This window comes from Aspergillus tubingensis (genome assembly GCF_013340325.1).
Source record: "Aspergillus tubingensis WU-2223L DNA, scaffold_7, whole genome shotgun sequence".
Taxonomy (NCBI): Eukaryota; Fungi; Ascomycota; class Eurotiomycetes; order Eurotiales; family Aspergillaceae; genus Aspergillus; species Aspergillus tubingensis.
The window spans coordinates 39,624-58,209 of record NW_023336281.1 but is presented as its reverse complement, the minus strand read 5'-3'; the positions used below and the strand labels follow the sequence as shown (position 1 = coordinate 58,209).

The following is an 18,586-nucleotide window of genomic DNA, read 5'->3' as shown; positions in this document are numbered from 1 at the left end:
TACCCGAATCGGCGTCTTCATCTCCGTCGGCCCGAGGGCTGCAGGGACGACGTCATCAGGAATTTCCTCGCGACCGCATCGTCGTGGAGACTTCATCCTCTCTCTCATCTCACCAGACTAATCTGACTATACCAGTATACTGTGGTTACAATGATGTCTGGGGGTATGATTCGGTCCGCGGTGAGGGCTTCCGGAAGCCACGCTGCGTGCTCCATCAGAATTGGAGCTGCATCGCAATTAGCCTCAGTGAGCAAGCGCCAATTGCAAGGAGCATATCCTCATACTCAGATTGGGGATAAAAGATGGATTTCGGTCTACGGGTATACGCAATCGAAGGCTCTCATCTACTCGCGCTACGGAGAGCCCAAGGACGTCCTGCAGTAAGTCTTCGCACCGCGTCGGATCCTACATTTCAGCGGCCCGGCTATTGCACAATGGGACAAGGTATCTGACAGTCATCCAGGCTTCACAAGCACTCCATCTCCGCGCCCCATGGTACTCAAGTGAATCTCCGCCTGCTCGCTGCGCCGCTGAATCCTGCCGACGTGAATCAGATCCAGGGTGTATACCCGAGCAAGCCACCGTTCCAAACGACACTCGGTACGCAGGAGCCGGCCGCTGTCGCTGGAAATGAGGGCGCATTCGAGGTTTTGTCCACCGGCTCTGGAGTGAAAAACCTCAGCAAAGGTGACTGGGTTGTCATGAAACAGACTGGACAGGGCACCTGGCGCACTCATGCTCAGCTGGATGAATCGCAGCTGATTAAGATTGAAAACAAGGACGGCTTGACCCCACTTCAGATCAGTACGGTTAGTGTCAACCCAGTAACAGCTTACCGCATGATCAAAGATTTTTGCGACTGGGACTGGATGCGTGCCGGAGAGCACTGGTTGATCCAGAACGGGGCAAACAGTGGTGTTGGACGCGCTGCTATTCAGCTTGCACGAGAGTGGGGTATCAAGACCCTCAATGTCGTCCGGGAACGGAAGACCCCAGAGGAGACAGAAGCTCTGAAGAAAGAACTTACAGATCTCGGTGCGACTGCGGTGGTCACAGAGGCCGAGTTGCTTTCAGGCGAATTTAGGAACGTTGTACATGAGCTCACGCGCAAGGGGAAGGAGCCCATCCGCCTCGCTTTGAACTGTGTGGGTGGAAAGAGTGCCACCGCACTCGCAAAAACACTCGCACCAGGTTCGCATCTGGTCACCTACGGGGCCATGTCGAAGCAGCCAGTTTCTCTGCCGTCGGGATTGTTGATCTTCAAGAACCTCGTTTTCGATGGCTTCTGGGTTAGCAAATGGGGCGACCAGAATCCGCAGCTGAAGGAAAACACCATCAATGATGTACTGCAGCTGACACGGGCTGGTAGGTTTAAGGATATTCCCGTTGAGGAGTTCAAATGGAAATGGGACACCGAGGGCTCCGAGCTTGTAGCAGGCGTGCAGGAAACCCTCAGCGGTTACCGCAGCGGCAAGGGCTTGCTCAGGTACGAGGAACAGGAATGAATTAGCTAAAAGCTAATCTTCTAACTCGAGTGTTCCGATAAATATGAATCTGTACAGTACGCTTTCTTGGCTGTCGACCGACTTCGGTTGATGGATAGCTAGTACAATTTATCCATAGCTATTTCTACCAGTCAAGTGGGAAGACCCCATTTACCCACTAGTAGTCTTTATCTAAAACTTAGCTAGTTTCATTGCTTGTGCGCTGGGAGTAAGAACACATCTAAGGAAATAGTGGCCCATTGGCCGTCATTGCACAATTTGCATGTATACGCCAGCCATCAACTGAAAGGCGATTCACGGTGAACGCTCATACCTGCTCGCAGGGCCAGTTTCCTTTTATCCAGTCCTCTATCAAGCCGGTCAATGTTGTATTTGGCATATAGACGTCGCTGTCGCGAGAAAAATCTGCACCAATACCGGCGAATGGGGCCACTGCAGCCACGTTAGACTCGATGAAATCAATATAGACCAGGTCTACTATTTCCGGGGGTTCAGATGCACCCCAACGAGGTGTTCCCCTAATAACATTCGGCACCCGGAAGAAGTCCATCGGCGAGTGAATGGTGTCATCGCCATCTTTGCCTCCATCATCATGGGTAGTGTACCCGGGAATTAGGTCAGGCTCAGCATCTCCACTACTCAGGAATGGGACTTGGTTGGTAAGGAAGCCAGCGCTTGATCGGCTACCACTGCTGCCAAATACACCACGGGTATACGCTGATTGCTCAGGGGGAGCAAGCTGCCAAGTCAAATTGTCTAATTGGTCGCCCTCAGTCAAGATTCCCGGTCCCCGGTTTAGCACATCGGCGAGACGGTAGGCTCGGGAGTAAGGGATATCTTTCACGTAACGAAAGCCGCTTGTGAATGGGGAGACAATATATGTATTATCCTTCGTAAAAGAACCCTTAAAGATGTCAAAGCGGATGGCACCGGTGTTGACTATAACAACGGCTGGCTTCCCAGCACGAGATTCATCTCTCACGGATACGGGTAGCACTTCAGTCTCCAGCCAGGTATAAATGTTACCCTCACCTGGATATTTCACTTGAAACATGAACAGATCGCGAGGAGCACACCCGTACACTTCATCCAGCTGAAGAGCGCTTCGGGATTCCTCAATGAGTTGGGAAACGTTCTGCCCATGTTCCGTGGGGAACGTGGTCTCATCCAGGCCAGTGTGATGATAGAATGACAATAAGTTATTATCGATATATTTCCGATTGAAATTGAAACGGTCCCATGGCCACAGGGAGGACGCTAAGGCGGACAGTCCGGGCTGACGGTGGGTCTGGAGGCCACTAATGGACATAAAACCGATCGTTTCCATGAAGCGACCGCTGGCCAAGCCGTAGGACATCCGATCATACTTTGCGTAGTCACGGATGTGGTAATGGCCGCCAAAGAATTGGATGGGTGTACTCCAGCGAAGAGATCTGATTTCTCGCCATATGTCCCAATACTCCTCCGAATGTACAGGGGCATGACCGATTACCAAGAAGAGGTCCACCTCATGGTCCCTGATAGCTTCCTGAAACCATGCCTCCTTTATTGTCTCCCTCACAGGCCGCACGACAGTGTTATTAGCATTTCCTTTGAAGTCGAAGAGAAATCCAAAGGCCACGATGCGGATGCCCAATTGCTTGGTGACGATCTTCGTAAAGCGAGGTGCCAATGGCCTGAAAGCGTTTGTCCGTGGGTCATAGAAGTCGATGTTTGATGCAAGATAGTGTCCGGCGAAATTGAGTGCAGTGGTAAAGAACTCAGCTGATGCTGTGGATTCCTTATACAGCTCATGATTGCCCGATGACATCAGGTCGATATGCTGCTCTCGCAGAATTTTAGAGATGTAGATGCCTTTGGGGTCTGAAGAGTCGTAAAGTCCATTTCCTTCCACTCTATCGCCGGTATCAATGACTAGTAGATCGACACCCATAGACTCTGCCTTCTCGCGCATGCGGGTAGCGAAGGAGATATAGTCACCCCAGTCAGCGGAGTACGAGGGTCTATAAGGGATTGGAAATCAGTAAGGCCTGGGAATGGCTCCGAAGAAGACTTCAGCGCCATACTCTTGTAAATGACCAGCTAACCAGCCATGAGTATCTGTGGTGTGAAGGAAATTGAGCTGGCCCCATTTCAGGTCACGCAATGGAGCCTCGATGGGCTTGGGCGCAGTCGGTTGTACAGCATAAACGGAGGGGGATATAAAGAATAGAAGAAAGGTCACTAATGTAGAGAAGAGCATATAGTAGCTGCTGAACATGCTCATGCTCATGCTTTTTTAGGGATGATATTGAGAAGAACAATAGCAGAAATCGTGGATTGAATATCTAAATACGAAGCAGGGGTGTTGACCGACAACGAGCAGTTAATGTAATGAATGACACACGCAAGTAAACTCTCTCTCTCTAATTATGAGAAGGATGGAAAGAGAGTCGGATCAGTTAGCCATGCAACCCCCGTGGTGGTAGATGGATAAGTGAGTAAGTACCTTGATGGTTTACGCACCGACACCAAGCTTATCACGGATAGGCGCTAACTAAATAAACGGAATAGTTCAGATAGATAGGAAGGGGGGACCCAGAAGTGCTTATCGGAGGGAAAGATCCCGACAAGACGCCAGGGAGAGAGGGAAAGACCGAGAGAGAGAGAGACAAAACGGACGCTACGGAAGGAGGCGACCGGTGAGACCGTCAGGAAAGAGCAAAACCGCAACACGGCTTAGTCAGCGCTAAGCCCAACAAGTCCCTTCGAAGCTTCTCACCAAAAACCAACCTTCCGCCGAAACCTCGTCGACGAAAAAGATTCCCCGAACCCCCGAAAAAGAGTGACGAGCCTCCCCATCGGCTGTTCTTTCTTCCTTTGATACCAATTGTCCAACAGACCGGTATTTCCGTGAAGTAATTCTCCTTTCCTCTACTCTTGCTTTTTTTTTCCCTCTTCCTTCTTCTTATATTATATATCTCACAGTCCGGCCATGGCTGCTCCCCGACTTTTCCGCCCAGCAGCTCGTCTGCTTTCTTCGCGCCTTACTTCGGCCCCCCTTCGCCCTCACACCGCATGCGCGCCCTCAATCCTGCGCTTCCGGGGATATGCTACGGAATCTGGCACCAAGGAGGTCACTGTCCGTGATGCTCTGAACGAGGCGCTCGCCGAGGAGCTGGAGAGCAACAAGAAGACTTTCATTCTTGGAGAGGAGGTTGCGCAGTACAACGGAGCGTATGGCACCCTGTCCCTCGTCTGACTTGCCTGCAGTCCATGGATCGCATATCTGAACTCGCTCTACTATTATAGTTACAAGGTAACGAGGGGTCTGTTGGACCGCTTCGGTCCCAAGCGGGTCATTGACACCCCCATCACGGAAGCCGGTTTCTGTGGTCTCGCCGTCGGTGCTGCTCTTGCTGGACTGCACCCCATTGTAAGTTCCTCGAACTGCTGTTACCTCTGGAAATACAACGTTCATCAGAGGGAAAATGCACAGTATACTAAGACCTGCTGTCCGATCTCTAGTGCGAGTTCATGACCTTCAACTTCGCCATGCAGGCTATCGATCAGATCATCAACTCTGCCGCCAAGACCCACTACATGTCTGGTGGTATCCAGCCCTGCAACATCACTTTCCGTGGACCTAACGGTTTCGCCGCTGGTGTTGCCGCCCAGCACTCCCAGGACTACTCTGCTTGGTACGGCAGTATCCCCGGTCTGAAGGTTGTCGCTCCCTGGAGCTCGGAGGATGCCAAGGGTCTGTTGAAGGCTGCCATCCGCGACCCTAACCCCGTCGTTGTCCTTGAGAACGAGTACGTAGCCCCGTGGAAGTATCGGAGTATCTGTGGAATGTTTTTGAGTCTGACAATTCTTGCATAGGCTGCTGTACGGTCAGGCCTTCCCCATGAGCGAGGCCGCTCAGAAGGATGACTTTGTTCTTCCTATTGGCAAGGCCAAGATTGAGCGCCCCGGAAAGGACTTGACCATTGTCACTCTCTCCCGCTGTGTTGGACAGTCGCTCAACGCTGCCGCTGAGCTGAAGCAGAAGTACGGTGTTGATGCTGAGGTCATCAACCTTCGTTCCGTCAAGCCCCTCGACGTTGAGACTATCGTCCAGTCGCTCAAGAAGACTGGTCGCATCATGTGCGTCGAGTCCGGTTACCCCATGTTCGGTGTCTCCTCCGAGATCCTCGCTCTCTCCATGGAATACGGTTTCGACTACCTGACTGCTCCCGCCGTCCGTGTTACTGGTGCCGAGGTCCCCACCCCCTACGCCGCTGGTCTCGAGAACATGAGCTTCCCCCAGGAGGACACCATCGTCAGCCAGGCTGCCAAGCTGTTGCGCCTGTAAAGGATGAGCCGTTGTATATGAACCGACGGTGAAGAAAAACTGAATTAATAAAATCATGTGTCTAGTACCCTATCATTGTTACAGCCATTTCTCCTTTTCCCTCATATTACCTCGCTCTCCTACTTCCTTGGATTTTGTACGACTATACAACACAATCAACGTTATTCTGCATTTTTAGAAGCTAATGTGCTCGGGCATGGTTGTATATTTCCGTAGCGTGTTCTCATCGCATCTGGTTTTGTTCCTATTGGCGTGTGCCACCACAAACGAGCCCGCGGTGAATTCGGGCCTGCTCCTCCGGTGCCGTTGCTATTACCAGATCATCGACCCTCGGGCTAAGGAGAGAGACGGTTGAGAAACCACCTCCATGCCTGCAATGTCTCGTTTCTGGATAGCATCATCCACATACGTATTGGACTCATCAAGTCATTAGGGAAGAAAACTTGGATAGTGATCGGCCATTTGACGTCACAGTACATAGTCGGTGTGATCGCCACATCCGTACTGTGCTCCGCATGATGCTCGTTTCAGACAAAAGAAGTCTCTAGAGGAACGTTCCTAGCACCAGCACACGCAGGGGAACAACCGGTAGGATTTCGAGGATTGTAATACACCCCATTCACACCCCCATCCCGGTCGTACTCTTCATCAGTATCGCTCTCCGCCTGATCAACCTGCATATTTTCGCGTTTCGTCGATTGGCTCCGAGCGCGCCGCAGACTCGCATCATCTGCTTCTGGAATTTCGTTGTCATCATCGTCACCGCCTAGGACGTTTTTCTTTGTGGGAGCTGCAGGAGCCACAGGTCCTTTCACAGTGGTGAAGGAACTTTTGAACCCTCCCTTTTTAAACCCTCCCCCGCCCCCTGTACTTCCACCTGCTCCAGAGCCCGTTCCCGTAGTAGATACTGATGCAGCTTTGGGTGTGTCGATGACTCTTAACCCGGCCTCGGCGTCGGCCTTCCGTTCGGCTCTTCTGGCCTTCTCGGCGGCATTGGGGTCCCGGGATAACTGCTTGAGGTCTTGGAGACGCTTGCGGTGTTGATGGTCATAAGAAGAAATATGGGCCTCGTATTCTGGATGGCGAGAGTAAGACTTGTTGCAGAGCGTGCAGGTGAAGGAGCTCAGAGCGGAACGCGCAGATTCGGTCTAGTTTGAGATGCGGTGGTCCTGAGTTAGCATGAAAGCACGGGTCTTTACATCCCTCAAGCTCCTTGAAACTAAGCCCTGAATCGCACCTTGGGAGTGGGATTGGTAAAGCCTCGCTGTGTATGTAGACGCATTGGTCAGCTAAGATTTGGGAACTTGTTGCTATGAAGATATATAACTTCAATAGGGGAAATGTTCGGAATTTGGGCACTTGCAGGCGCCATAGTTCTATGAGGAGTACGCAGATACGCTTGGAAAGGGGTTGTCGCGGACAGCGAAAGAGCGTGTGTACGGGTTTGAGACTTTGCTGCTTGCTCGCTGAGCGGTGATGGTTTGAGCCTCTGGTTGCTGTAATTTCTTAGGTAGCATACATCTATCTGCGACTGCACGTTGAGGTTGATACTTTCTGCCGAAAGAAAACCACCGCCCGCGGAAGAGGAGCTTGAACTGGTGTTCGATTAGATACCGTCAATACCGGTGCAATACCGTGACTACGGAGGTCGACCATAACGGGCCAATCATGAGGCCTCTAATACGGAGGATCATCGCCTAGCAGTTCTTTACCAAGAAAGTGTCGATGAGATCAAGTTCCAAGGAAATCTGCTGCCCCAAATCACAGCGAGGAATTATTGTTCAAACGACCATGCTCTGAATTCAGACAACCCCATCGCAACCGGATTGATTGTAATAGTTGACCAGCCCTAATTCTGGCTCCTGGCGCGGACATATATAACATAGCACCTGGTGGCCCGGTGCTTTTTTTGAGCCATGGCTGCCTCGAAAGAAAGCATGCCATCCAAACCAGAGGATATCGAAACGCGCTCCATATTTTCAATGCAAGAACTAGACCCATCGCCAGTCCAAGATGAGTTTCCAGACCTCGAATCTGGCGAATACTTCCCTAGAGAACCAAGTCCGCCATCGGCACACGAGCCCATCGCCGGAGGTGGTCGGTTCTCATCGCTCAAGTTAGGTCTTCGCGGACACAGTTGGGATTCCTGGTGTATGGCTAAGTATATGCAAGCTATTGTGAAAATGGCAAGAATATACGTTGTTCCTAGGAGCTAACAATGACCTCAATATTTCCAGTGTCTGCCTTCCAACGATACTCGACATATCCACCAACCCTATTCCTTGCATTGCACTGGGCCAATACCTCTCTCATCCCTCTGGCTACTCGATCCGTACCTGATAGCGAGAGCTTCCTACTTCTCACCAGACCCGTCTATCAATCTCCAGGCCTCGAACATCTCGTCTTGACCGCGCCTGTTCTGATTCATATTGCGTCCGGAATTGCTTTGCGCAACATTCGCTCCGCACGGCGGGCGCGACTCTATGGTGCCGAGACAAGGTCACAGAGACACTCGTTGACGTTTTGGCCTCGGATGAGTCTCCAAGCTCGGTTAGGATATTCGTTGGTTCCGTTACTTGGCGCCCATGTGCTCGTCAACCGCATTACTCCGTTAATGGTCGATGGGGGAAGCTCAGGAGTCGGGCTGGGTTATGTGGCCCACGGCTTTGCACGGGCCCCCGCACTCTGGAATCTATACTATCTGTTATTCGTCGCCGTTGGGGTGTGGCACTTCGTCGGCGGCTGGGCTGCATGGATGGGCTGGAGAGTGACAACGGTCCGGAAAGAACGTGACCGGAAAAAGGGCTCCCTAGAGGGTTACCTGGGAGCCTCGGAAAGTGAGCAACGACTCCGCCGACAGAGGAAGATGTGGTGGACGGTCAACGGCATTGCCGCGGTGGGAGCATCCATATGGCTTGCAGGCGCCCTGGGCATCATCGGGCGTACGGGGCAAGGTTATGGCTGGGAGGCCAAGGGATGGAATGAAATCTATAGCCAGGTCCCCGTTATTGGGTCCTGGCTCTGACCCAATTGATTCGGACAAACATAGTTTGGGGACACATATCTCTCTGTCGCCTGGCTGACTAGACGCGATAAATCATTTTTGGTCTAGCGGTTAGTGCTTCGACACATAATATTTCAAGGACGGGAGTAACGGCCGATATGATTGTATACTAAGCAAGAAGCAAGACTTAATGTTAATGACAGCTCTGATAGAATGTGAAGAGGGGAATGAATTGAGTTTATAGTTATGACATTGGTGTGGTTAGATAGTAGGGAGTTGGTCCGTGCTTAGCTGATCGGAAAGGTTGGCGGGCGGAAGTCAAAAAAAGTTTCCGACAAGCAGAAAAAGAGACGAAGGACTTGCTGTTCATCTATTGCCTAGCCCATAGCCAAGTCACCACCAGGTCGATTTTCAAAGTCCGGGTCCATGCGCCCACACCTTGGTATTCTTTATCGTGCCCTCTCAACCCACTTCAGACTCCGCAGCGATCGCGCAATTGCCCGCTGCACCGCCCTAGGATTCCACCAACGCCCGCCACTCCGCCGAGTCTACTCTACCCGCTCATCGGCTGCGGAGATGGCTGAACAATTGATACAGTATGACGGCACTGAGTACAGAGCAGTGAAGGAAGGATTGGCGTACATTCTGAACCCCCCGGCTCAGGCTCCCGGTACGAAAAGGGATCGCAAAGCTGACGAGCAATCGCAATCAGTCTTCTACAACCCTATCCAACAGTTCAACCGGGACCTTAGTGTCCTTGCCATTCGCGCATACGGGGAGCATTTGCTGGCCCTGAAGAAACAGAAGGCCGAGAAGAGGAAGCAAAAGGCTGCGGCGAGCGACTTAGCGAAGGGCAAGAAGCGCAAGAGAGAAGAGGTCGATGTCAAGGAACAAACGCAGGATCAGAATCAAGGCCAAGGGAATCCGACTGCAGCACAGCAGGCAGAGCAGGAGACTGCGCCGTCTTTTACGATTTTAGACGCCCTCTCTGCTACGGGTCTGCGTGCCCTGCGATATGCTTCGGAGATACCTTTCACCTCTTGCGTCGTCGCAAACGACCTGTCACCCTCGGCAATTGATTCCATGAAGACGAACATCAAATACAATAGTCTCGGCGAAAAGATCCGTCCTAACACCGGAGATGCGCGCGCTTACATGTACAGTCTCTTAAACCAACAAGCCAACACCCCAACTGTCGAGAGCCATCTAGGAAAATTTGACGTGATTGATCTGGACCCTTACGGCTCTGCTGCACCTTTCATGGACGCTGCGGTCCAGGCAGTCAAGGATGGCGGCCTTCTTTGTGTGACCTGTACCGATGCAGGTGTCTGGGCCTCTTACGGGTATCCCGAAAAGTCGTTCGCCCTATATGGCGGAATTCCAGTTAAAGGACCGCATTGCCACGAAGGTGGCCTGCGTCTCATTCTGCACGGGCTTGCAGCCTCCGCTGCGAAATATGGTCTCGCTATTGAGCCGCTTCTGTCCCTATCGATCGACTTTTATGCCCGAGTGTTCGTCCGTGTCCATCGCTCCCCAGCTGAAGTCAAGTATATCTCTGGAAATATGATGATGGTCTACAACTGCGATGCTGGCTGTGGCGCTTGGTCGACTCAGCCTATAACCCAGACGAAACAGAAGCTGGACAAGAAGGGAAATCCATTCTACCACTTCGGCTTCGCTCAGGGTCCGGTAGCAGATAGTCGTTGTGGCCATTGTGGCTCTAGGACTCACCTCAGCGGTCCTATGTGGGCTGGTCCTCTTCATAATGCTCACTTCATCCGCAGGATCCTTGATATGCTTCCCCAGGCAGATAGGGACGTGTATCACACCATTGACCGGATCGAGGGAATGTTGACCACAGCAATGGAAGAAGATCTGAATCTAGAAATTCCTAGTGACGAAGCCAATCAGACACCTACTGGCACAGTCGGTGGGGATATCCCCGTGAACGAGTATTCTGCAATCATCCCACGGCTCGACCCCGCCGCCCGGGAAGAATACCCCTTCTACTTCAGTCTCAGCGCCTTATCCAAAGTTTTGCATACATCCACGATTTCCATTGATGCCATGCGGGGGGCTATTCGACACCTAGGCTACCGGTCAACCCGTAGCCACGCCAGACCGAACACAATTCGTACCGATGCTCCTTGGGAGGTGATCTGGGAGATAATGAGGGAATGGGTGAGGCAGAAGTCTCCCATCAGAGAAGGCGCCCTCAAGCCCGGTAGTCCCGGCGCTGTCATTATGTCCAAGAGCCGGGAGAACGTTCAAGGCTGTGAGGGGGAAGACCCGTCTCTGGCACTTCTCAAGACCGAGCTTCAGGCAGTCACAGAAGAGGCAAAGGATGTCAAAGATATGGTTACCAAGATTGAAGCTGCCTTGTATCGCTCCGGTGCCCGTCAAGCGTTTGGAAGGAAGAGAAGGGACTCTGATCCCCAGCGTGAACAGCCGGGAACAACGCAGAAGGGTCCCCAGGACACAAAGCCTCCCCGTAGTCCCAATGGTACAGGCAGACCGCACCCTAGCACGCTGGAGGTTGTATTCGATGAGGCATTGGGCAGGGAGACGGCCAAGAAGCGGCTGGTGCGGTATCAGATAAATCCTCGTGAGAACTGGGGTCCTCTGAGCCGAGCATCCGGAGGCAAATAGAACACTGAATTGCGCCTTTATCTAGTGTAGTTGTAGATAGCTATCATCCACCATAACTGTACTTCAATTGTCATTGCATTACTTAATAGTACCTTAGAAAGTTTTGAAGTTTACCAGTGTAAGCTTCGAGAAATTGACCATCATGGATTCAATATACTCCTCTAAGCCGCCGTGAGAAACAACCGAGTAAAAGCTGAGGCGTTCGCTGTGGGGTCAGCAACCCACACATTGAACTTCTTAGCGGAACGAAGCAGTGCAACAAATACGAAGAAAAGAGGATGATGAGCGAACACTTGAACAAGCATTGGAACCAAACACGTTATGTATTGACAATCTAATACTGTCTAACAAGGCTAGGAAAGAGACATGATAGATTACACTCAAGGTACATGACATAAATTCAGGCCATTATTCCTCATCAGCGCATTAAAATTTGGAGACCGCGACCGCGACTGCCTGGGTATCACTGTGGCTGATGCTGACGCTGACCTGTTTGACGCCAGCCTGCTTGGCAGCTTCAGCTGCAGCACCGTGAAGCTGAATAGCAAGTTAGTCGGGATTTCCTATCGGCGGGGCAGTTACAAAGTAGTACTTACATTCACGACGGGAGCCCCGGTTGAGTCACTTGAGATCTCAATGTCCTTGAGAGGGGCACCTGCGCCCTTGCTGCTGACACCCAAGGCCTTGAAAACAGCTTCCTTGGCACTCCACCGTCCGGCAAAGGATGATCGAGGAGACGCTGCCTTTTGGCAGTACTCTTGCTCGCTTGCGGTGAAATTCCGTTCAATGAAGGTTTCATTTTCAATGTTGAAACTTTCGATGTTCTCCACATCCACACCGACCTTCGAGTCTTCAGAAGCATTAGCCTTAGCCAGCGACTCAATCATAGTCTTTGTGCTCTCAAGTCCTTTGTCATCAGCCTTGGGGGGCTGGGCAGGAAACTTGAGTTGCGAGGTCTTCTTGTCGGCAGCCACACGGTAATCAGGGTTGAGGAAGACCTTGCTCTGCTGGGCATCTTCGTAAGGAGCCTTGTCCTTAGCGACGAAGATGCTGTTGTTGATCAGCCCGTTGTGGAAGAAGCGGTATGCCTTCTTCTGTCTCGCCTCGACCTTGGCCTTGTAGGTCTGGTACTGTGCCCGATCCAGGGTTGCGTAGAGGTACTTGGGGTGAATACCAATAACCTGTGCACCCTTCTGGCCGAAACCAAATGAAGTGACAGAGAAGGCATTAATACCGTCAGTCTGGATGCTGCGGCTTGGGTAAACGATGTAGTCGAATTTCTCCATCACCTTGTCTACGTTATCAGCGTTGCGGTTGCCAGGAACCAGACCACTTTCAAGGACCTGAAGACAGCCGTTGAACATCCAGGCACCAGCAGCACCCTTGGGATGTCCAGTGAGATATTTCTGGAAAATACCCAAAAGGGCGTTGCCCTTCTTCCGACCCAGGTGCTTCATCTGCTGGCAAATCACATCCGATTCATTCTTGTCATTAGCGACAGTAGAAGTACCGTGGAATGAGGCGACACCGATATCATCAACAGTCAGACCCCAGGTGGCGAGAGCACCACGGAGAGGAGCGATACGTGGATCCTGCTTCCAGAAGTTGTTTCCAAGGCTGAACTGGGCATCCTTCTCCTGGCGGACAGCTTCGCGTTCAATGTGCTGAGCGCGCTCGTGCAGGTAGCCAGAGACGTCGAAAGATTCATCAGCGGCCTGGGCTTTCATAGCCTCGGCTTCTTCCTGGAGGTACAACAACTCGGATTCTTGCCATTCCTTAATCTGCTTCTTACGCAGGTCAAGCTGACGGCGACGGTACTTGATGTCCAGCAAAGGAGATGGGAACTTGCCAGGGTTCTCGCGCGCGGTGGTGAGAACTCCTTGTCCGGGTGCGGGAACAGAGCGACCAATCTTGTCGGTAGCCGTGGTGGTCAGCGCAATGATACCATAGATCGGTACACCCATATCCAGAGCAAGCTGGGCACTCATAATGAGTTGCATACCGCAACCCTGAGACTCCATGAATCCAGCACGGGTGGTAGTGGTGGGCCGCGACATTTCTTGCGGGGTGCGACCATGGGCAAACTCATCTTCGGCATTGCTGGTCGCCTTCATGTTGGCGAATTCATAAGATCCTTCTTCTTGGAAATCGTCGAATCCTCCAACAAAGCAGACACGAGCCTTTCCTTCCACGATCGTCTCGTAACCAATGTCAACGGATTCGACCGCAGTGGCGCAAGCTCCGACTGGAGTCTTGATCGGGCCAGTTGAGGACAAGAGAAGCATGTTAACCCAGGCACTCATCGTGTTGATGAAAGATTCCTGCAGAATGTCCTTTTGAAGAGGCTTGTCCAGGTAGCGGTCCTTGTACATTCCCCGCAACGCGTGGGTACCACCGATACCCGAGCCGATGCAGTTTCCGACCTCAGACAGGTGGACGTACTTGTAGAATTCATACGGATCGGTAATACCAGCTGAAAGCATAGACTCAGCAGTGCAGACAAGGACGAACAACGTGACGGGATCAACTTGTTCGATGATATCATCAGGGATACCGTATCTCTTAGCATCCCAGCCAGTAGGGATCTGGCCAGCAACAAGGCGGTCGAACTGAAGAGCCTTCGGGATCAAGAGAGTGGCTCCCTTCTTCAGGCGCACAGTGTACTCGCCGGACTCTGGCAACTCAAAGATCTCCACCTTTTCGCCATGCTCACGCTTGAATTCCTCTGCGGTCTCTTTCGAAGCTTCAAACGGATCCAAGTCCTCCTGGATGACAATTTCCTGAAGCAGCTGCTTCTTCTTGGGATCATAGCCCTTGAACAATTCGGGCTCAATAAGCCGGATACCAGAATGTTCAAGGATGAACTTCTCGTACTTCGGCTTCACATCCTTATCATCGACGGGCTCCCCAGACTTCGCGTCGACCCATCCTGAATAGGCCTTACCCTTCAGTGGACCGTTGTGGTGCTTGATAAGGCCCATGATCCATGCCATCTCCACACATCCTTCAAGGGAGAATTTGCCGTAAGCTTCCATCTCCCAGCGTGTGCGAGAGTTACCCCAGGGTCCGACCTCCGAAAATCCGGTGACCACGACGACCTTGTCCAGGTTGACCATGCCTTTCAGGTTCTCGTTAAGCGGTTTCACATCCTCCTCCCAGTTAGGCAGATTAGGGAACTGGAACTTGATGTTGGCACGAGGCTCAGCGGTCACCCGTTTATAGAGGACCTCACTATCCTCTCCATTGACGATCTTGTTTTCAATTGCAGTCTCTTTGATGACTGCCTGGCGAATATCACTTGTCTCCATGATTTCCGTGCGAAGCTTGGTCATGAGGTCTTTCAGGTCAGGGATGAATTGGAGACCACCATTAAGGTCGGCCCAGACAGGGTCAAGCTGACACAGGTTGACGATCGCAGGCGCCATGAGACCAAGCAAGTTGAAGGCCATCTCTTGCTGGGAAAAGGTACGGACACCGAGCTTCTCAACACCTTCAGCAACCATGTTGTTGCCGCTCATGAGACCTGTACCCCGAGTCCATCCAATCACAGCACCACAAATGGTCAGATAGTTGTTCCAGTTCTCAGAATACCAGCGGTTGAAGAGTGTTTCCAATCCCAGCTTAGACTCGGAGTAAAGACCATCGTTTCCGAAAGTACCATGGTTAGGAGACAAGGGGAGGATGACTTGAGCGGGACGGGTTTCAAAACCGTTGCTCTGCTTCTGTGTCTTGATGCAACCCAAAAGTCGCAAGAGGTTTGTCAACATGATGCGGTGAGCCAGTTCAGACTTCGAGTCAATGGAGTCAATTTCACGACCATTCTCGGGAATGGCGGCAAATGGAACAACGAAGTCCAAATCCCAGCCGAGACCCTTCTTTGCGTCGTAGATATAGTCGACAAGTGCTTCCACATCTTGCTTGCTACCTTGGTTGAAAGGCACCACAACAAGCTGTGAGCCACGGCTACCATAGCGGGCATACATGGCTTGGTAGTACTCAGTGACCTCACGAGAGTATCGGCTTGTTGTGACAACCACCTTGGCGCCACCGCTAATCAGGCCTTGCAGCACTTCCGCTCCAATGGAACCTGCGCCTGCGCCTGTCATCAAGACGTTCTTGCCTTGGAAGGTGAGACCTGACCGTGCAGCAGATTCCAGTACGTCCAGGTAAACACCGGTGAGTTTCTTGCTGTAATCCCAGCCGTGTTCGGACTTCTTCTTGAGATGCAAGAAGGGAATGGTCTCCACTTTACCTGCGCGGGGGCTGCCGTTGCGCTTGACACCATTCCTGCCGGTCTTCTTGCCAGAACCGTTCTCTTGGGGCATGATCTGGTTCTCATTCATGCTGAGAGCACGGATAACTTCCTTGTAGAGCGCATTGAATTGAAGTTGCGATGACTTGGACAAGCGATGCTGTCTGCGGATCAACTTGTAGACACTGCGGAGATCATTCTGGACCTTCGTGCGGTTGCTGTACTCGGAGATAGGGCCTCCCTCCGCCATTTGCTTCACGTAGTGTTCCAACTTGCGAGCGCTAGCCCGGGGAACCTCCTTGTACCCAATGTTTCCTTTGGCATCGACAGTAGTCTGGGGCCCGGTAGGCACAGCGACATCCTTGTACACAGGGGCGACACCCAAGACTTCCTTGCAGTTTTCGATAAGTTGTTCACCAAGTTCCTTGGCCAACTGATAAGTCTCACCGCGATCAGTGGGGCAGTTGTCAATGTGGTACTGCATGAACTCAAGAAGCAGTGGGTTTGAACGGTTCATAATGCGAATGCACTGGCTCACGATCTCACGATCCACGACCTTGAGCCTGCCGAAAATGATGTCGTAGTACATGCTCAGAGCATCTTGGCGTGCCCAGTTCCAAGAAGAATCATACACGCGTGCTTTCAGGGCATCGAAAGCCGGCTCGATACCAGAAGCATAGAAATCGCCATGCTCGGCCTGCCAAAGGTCCAGCTGGGCCTGCAATGTTTTCTGAGACTCCTGAGAAGTGATGTAAGCCTTTTGACCGGCGCGTAGATCCATCTTCAAATAACGCGCAATTATCTCCAGCTGCTGCTTGAACAATGCCCGCTGGTCTTTGGTCAAGGCATCAATCGCAGCCGGATCCATGAGCATGCCGCCACCACCTGCCCCGCTATCACCACCAGCTGCCGGTGCCGAAAGGCTGATGCCGGCGCTGGCAGCGTATTTGTTGGCAACATCATCAAGGTACGACTTGGCCTCAGCCTCGGAGCCAATACGGGAGGGTGGCTCCATAGTGAGAGCAAGGAGAAGGACGCCATCTTGACGACCAGATCCCAAACCCCATCTTGTCTCAAGGTATTTGCGAACTGCGGTGATGTTGAAGCCACCGGGCATCTTCGACGAGACCAGGCGAGCAATAAGGGATGAAGACTGCTTGCCGAGTTGTCCATTGAATGTCGCCTGCATAGATGCGCCTAGCTCGTCCAGAGGTGTGTCTTCCGGTTTCTCGGGCGTCGAACCGAACTCCTTTCCGAGATCTCCCAAAATTTCATTCTGCAGAGTGGATTTACCTGGTAGTGAGAGGGAACCAAATCAATATCCATTTGCAATGATGTGGAGGCGGATGAGATGGCAAATACATACCTCCAACCAGATCTTTGATGGCTTTACTCAAGGGCACATCCGACAAGCTCTTCTTCAACTTCTGCGCGACCAGAGTTCTCAGCACATCCACTGCCGTAACCGGTGCGTCCTCAATTGCTGCTGCAGGGCCGGCACTAGGTGGAGCGGCAGCCGCGGGAGCAGCAGCGGCAGGAGCAGCAGCAGGAGCAGCAGCAGCAGGGGCACCGGCCGCAGGCTCTGCCGATGGTTGCGCTTCTTCTTCCTCCACGGGATCAACATCGTAATAGATCTCCTTCGCATCTTTGTTGTAGCAAAGTATTTGACGCTGCACGGAAGTAGCAGCATCGTATGCCTCATATTTTGATGCGAGGGTCCGTCTCGCCATACCACCCAGTGTGTCTGCGGGACCGATTTCCACAATTCGCTCTGTCCTCTTCTCTGCGAGAATAACATCCTGGGTCTCAATCCATCTCACCGGTGAAGCGAACTGGTAGGCCAGAAGTTCAACCAGCAAAGTGTGAGCCAGCTCCTGCTCGATTTCGGGCCGCATGTTGAAGGAGACTAGGTAATAGAATGGTAAGAGTATAAAAAAGAGCCCCGGTGCGGTTCAAGAATAACGGTCGCAGTATCAAGAAATTGCGACAGACTTGGTGGGGGGAAGATACGACTTGAAAAACCGGCTCGAGAGATAATCCAGGAAGAACAGCGGCCAACGGTAGGGAAATCGAGTGATGAGGCTTAAGGTAAGAGAAGAAGAATATAATTAAACTGATAATATAAGGTGATGATGGTTGAACAGTTTCAGTTCTAATTGAACAAGAATCAGTCAGCAAAATAGAGAAATAATTACTTGGAAAGAAGAAGTTGTTTTCTGGCTCCTGGTTGAACCGCACATACAACCAGCGAGCGGAAAAAAGATGCTGGAACGGAAGGGAAAAAAAGTTGTTAGAGGTGGGAATTAAGAGTACTCACCCCAGCCTGGAGCCACTGGCGGTGGGGAGAATTCGCCGATGACCTGGGACCGAGATGTCCCAAAGAAAAGTGGATGGGATAGGGGACAAAAAAAATCACAATAAAAAAAATTAAAATAGTAGAATTATGAATTTCTATTAGACGAAATAGGGAGATTGGAAGATACTATCTATGCACCGACAGAAGAGGGCTTACAGAGTTATGGGTGGATGGGATTTTGGACTAGAAGCTTTTGGTGAGTGTTGGGGCGGGAGATTACTTTCGTGCGGTACGGAGTACGGAGTATGGAAGTACTCCAGGAGGGACGTTTTGGGGAACAACTCATGGAAACAGCCATTAAATTGGAATGGAACAGGGTAGAACATCTTCTCCCCTCCAATGAGAGTCCATGATGGTGATAACAATAATAATAATAATAATAATCATGATAAACGGAAATATGGAAGTTGGAGTCAAACCAAATCATAAGTTGAGCTAACCTGGCTCCGTAATTTTTTTTTCTCATTACCCACGCGTAATAAATGAC

General features: G+C 51.6%; 7 protein-coding genes across 7 annotated transcripts; 4 read left to right on the top strand and 3 right to left on the bottom strand.

The window, feature by feature from the left end:
• Positions 1–150: 150 nt before the first annotated feature.
• Positions 151–1,505, top strand: AtWU_04978 (enoyl-[acyl-carrier-protein] reductase; the record flags this gene model as incomplete). Its single annotated transcript, XM_035500088.1, has 2 exons — positions 151–380; positions 464–1,505. The coding sequence occupies 2 exons, from the start codon at positions 151–153 to the stop codon at positions 1,503–1,505; spliced, it is 1,272 nt and encodes a 423-aa protein (XP_035355981.1).
• Positions 1,506–1,812: 307 nt separating this feature from the next.
• AtWU_04977 (metallophosphoesterase family protein) lies at positions 1,813–3,777 on the bottom strand (the record flags this gene model as incomplete). The annotated part of the gene is made up of 2 exons (XM_035500087.1): positions 1,813–3,508; positions 3,572–3,777. The coding sequence occupies 2 exons, from the start codon at positions 3,775–3,777 to the stop codon at positions 1,813–1,815; spliced, it is 1,902 nt and encodes a 633-aa protein (XP_035355980.1).
• A 702-nt stretch (positions 3,778–4,479) lies between these two features.
• AtWU_04976 (pyruvate dehydrogenase (acetyl-transferring) subunit E1 beta) lies at positions 4,480–5,838 on the top strand (the record flags this gene model as incomplete). Its single annotated transcript, XM_035500086.1, has 4 exons — positions 4,480–4,721; positions 4,797–4,920; positions 5,013–5,299; positions 5,367–5,838. The coding sequence occupies 4 exons, from the start codon at positions 4,480–4,482 to the stop codon at positions 5,836–5,838; spliced, it is 1,125 nt and encodes a 374-aa protein (XP_035355979.1).
• Positions 5,839–6,365: 527 nt separating this feature from the next.
• On the bottom strand, positions 6,366–7,120 carry AtWU_04975 (putative C2H2 finger domain protein; the record flags this gene model as incomplete). The annotated part of the gene is made up of 2 exons (XM_035500085.1): positions 6,366–6,986; positions 7,076–7,120. 2 exons carry the CDS (start codon positions 7,118–7,120, stop codon positions 6,366–6,368), a joined length of 666 nt encoding a protein of 221 aa, XP_035355978.1.
• Positions 7,121–7,754: 634 nt separating this feature from the next.
• On the top strand, positions 7,755–8,863 carry AtWU_04974 (MCP1 family protein; the record flags this gene model as incomplete). Its single annotated transcript, XM_035500084.1, has 2 exons — positions 7,755–7,989; positions 8,076–8,863. 2 exons carry the CDS (start codon positions 7,755–7,757, stop codon positions 8,861–8,863), a joined length of 1,023 nt encoding a protein of 340 aa, XP_035355977.1.
• A 405-nt stretch (positions 8,864–9,268) lies between these two features.
• On the top strand, positions 9,269–11,491 carry AtWU_04973 (tRNA (guanine26-N2)-dimethyltransferase; the record flags this gene model as incomplete). Its single annotated transcript, XM_035500083.1, has 1 exon — positions 9,269–11,491. One exon carries the CDS (start codon positions 9,269–9,271, stop codon positions 11,489–11,491), a length of 2,223 nt encoding a protein of 740 aa, XP_035355976.1.
• Positions 11,492–11,917: 426 nt separating this feature from the next.
• On the bottom strand, positions 11,918–17,638 carry AtWU_04972 (trifunctional fatty acid synthase subunit FAS2; the record flags this gene model as incomplete). The annotated part of the gene is made up of 3 exons (XM_035500082.1): positions 11,918–12,028; positions 12,088–17,036; positions 17,110–17,638. 3 exons carry the CDS (start codon positions 17,636–17,638, stop codon positions 11,918–11,920), a joined length of 5,589 nt encoding a protein of 1,862 aa, XP_035355975.1.
• Between the last annotated feature and the right edge of the window lie 948 nt (positions 17,639–18,586).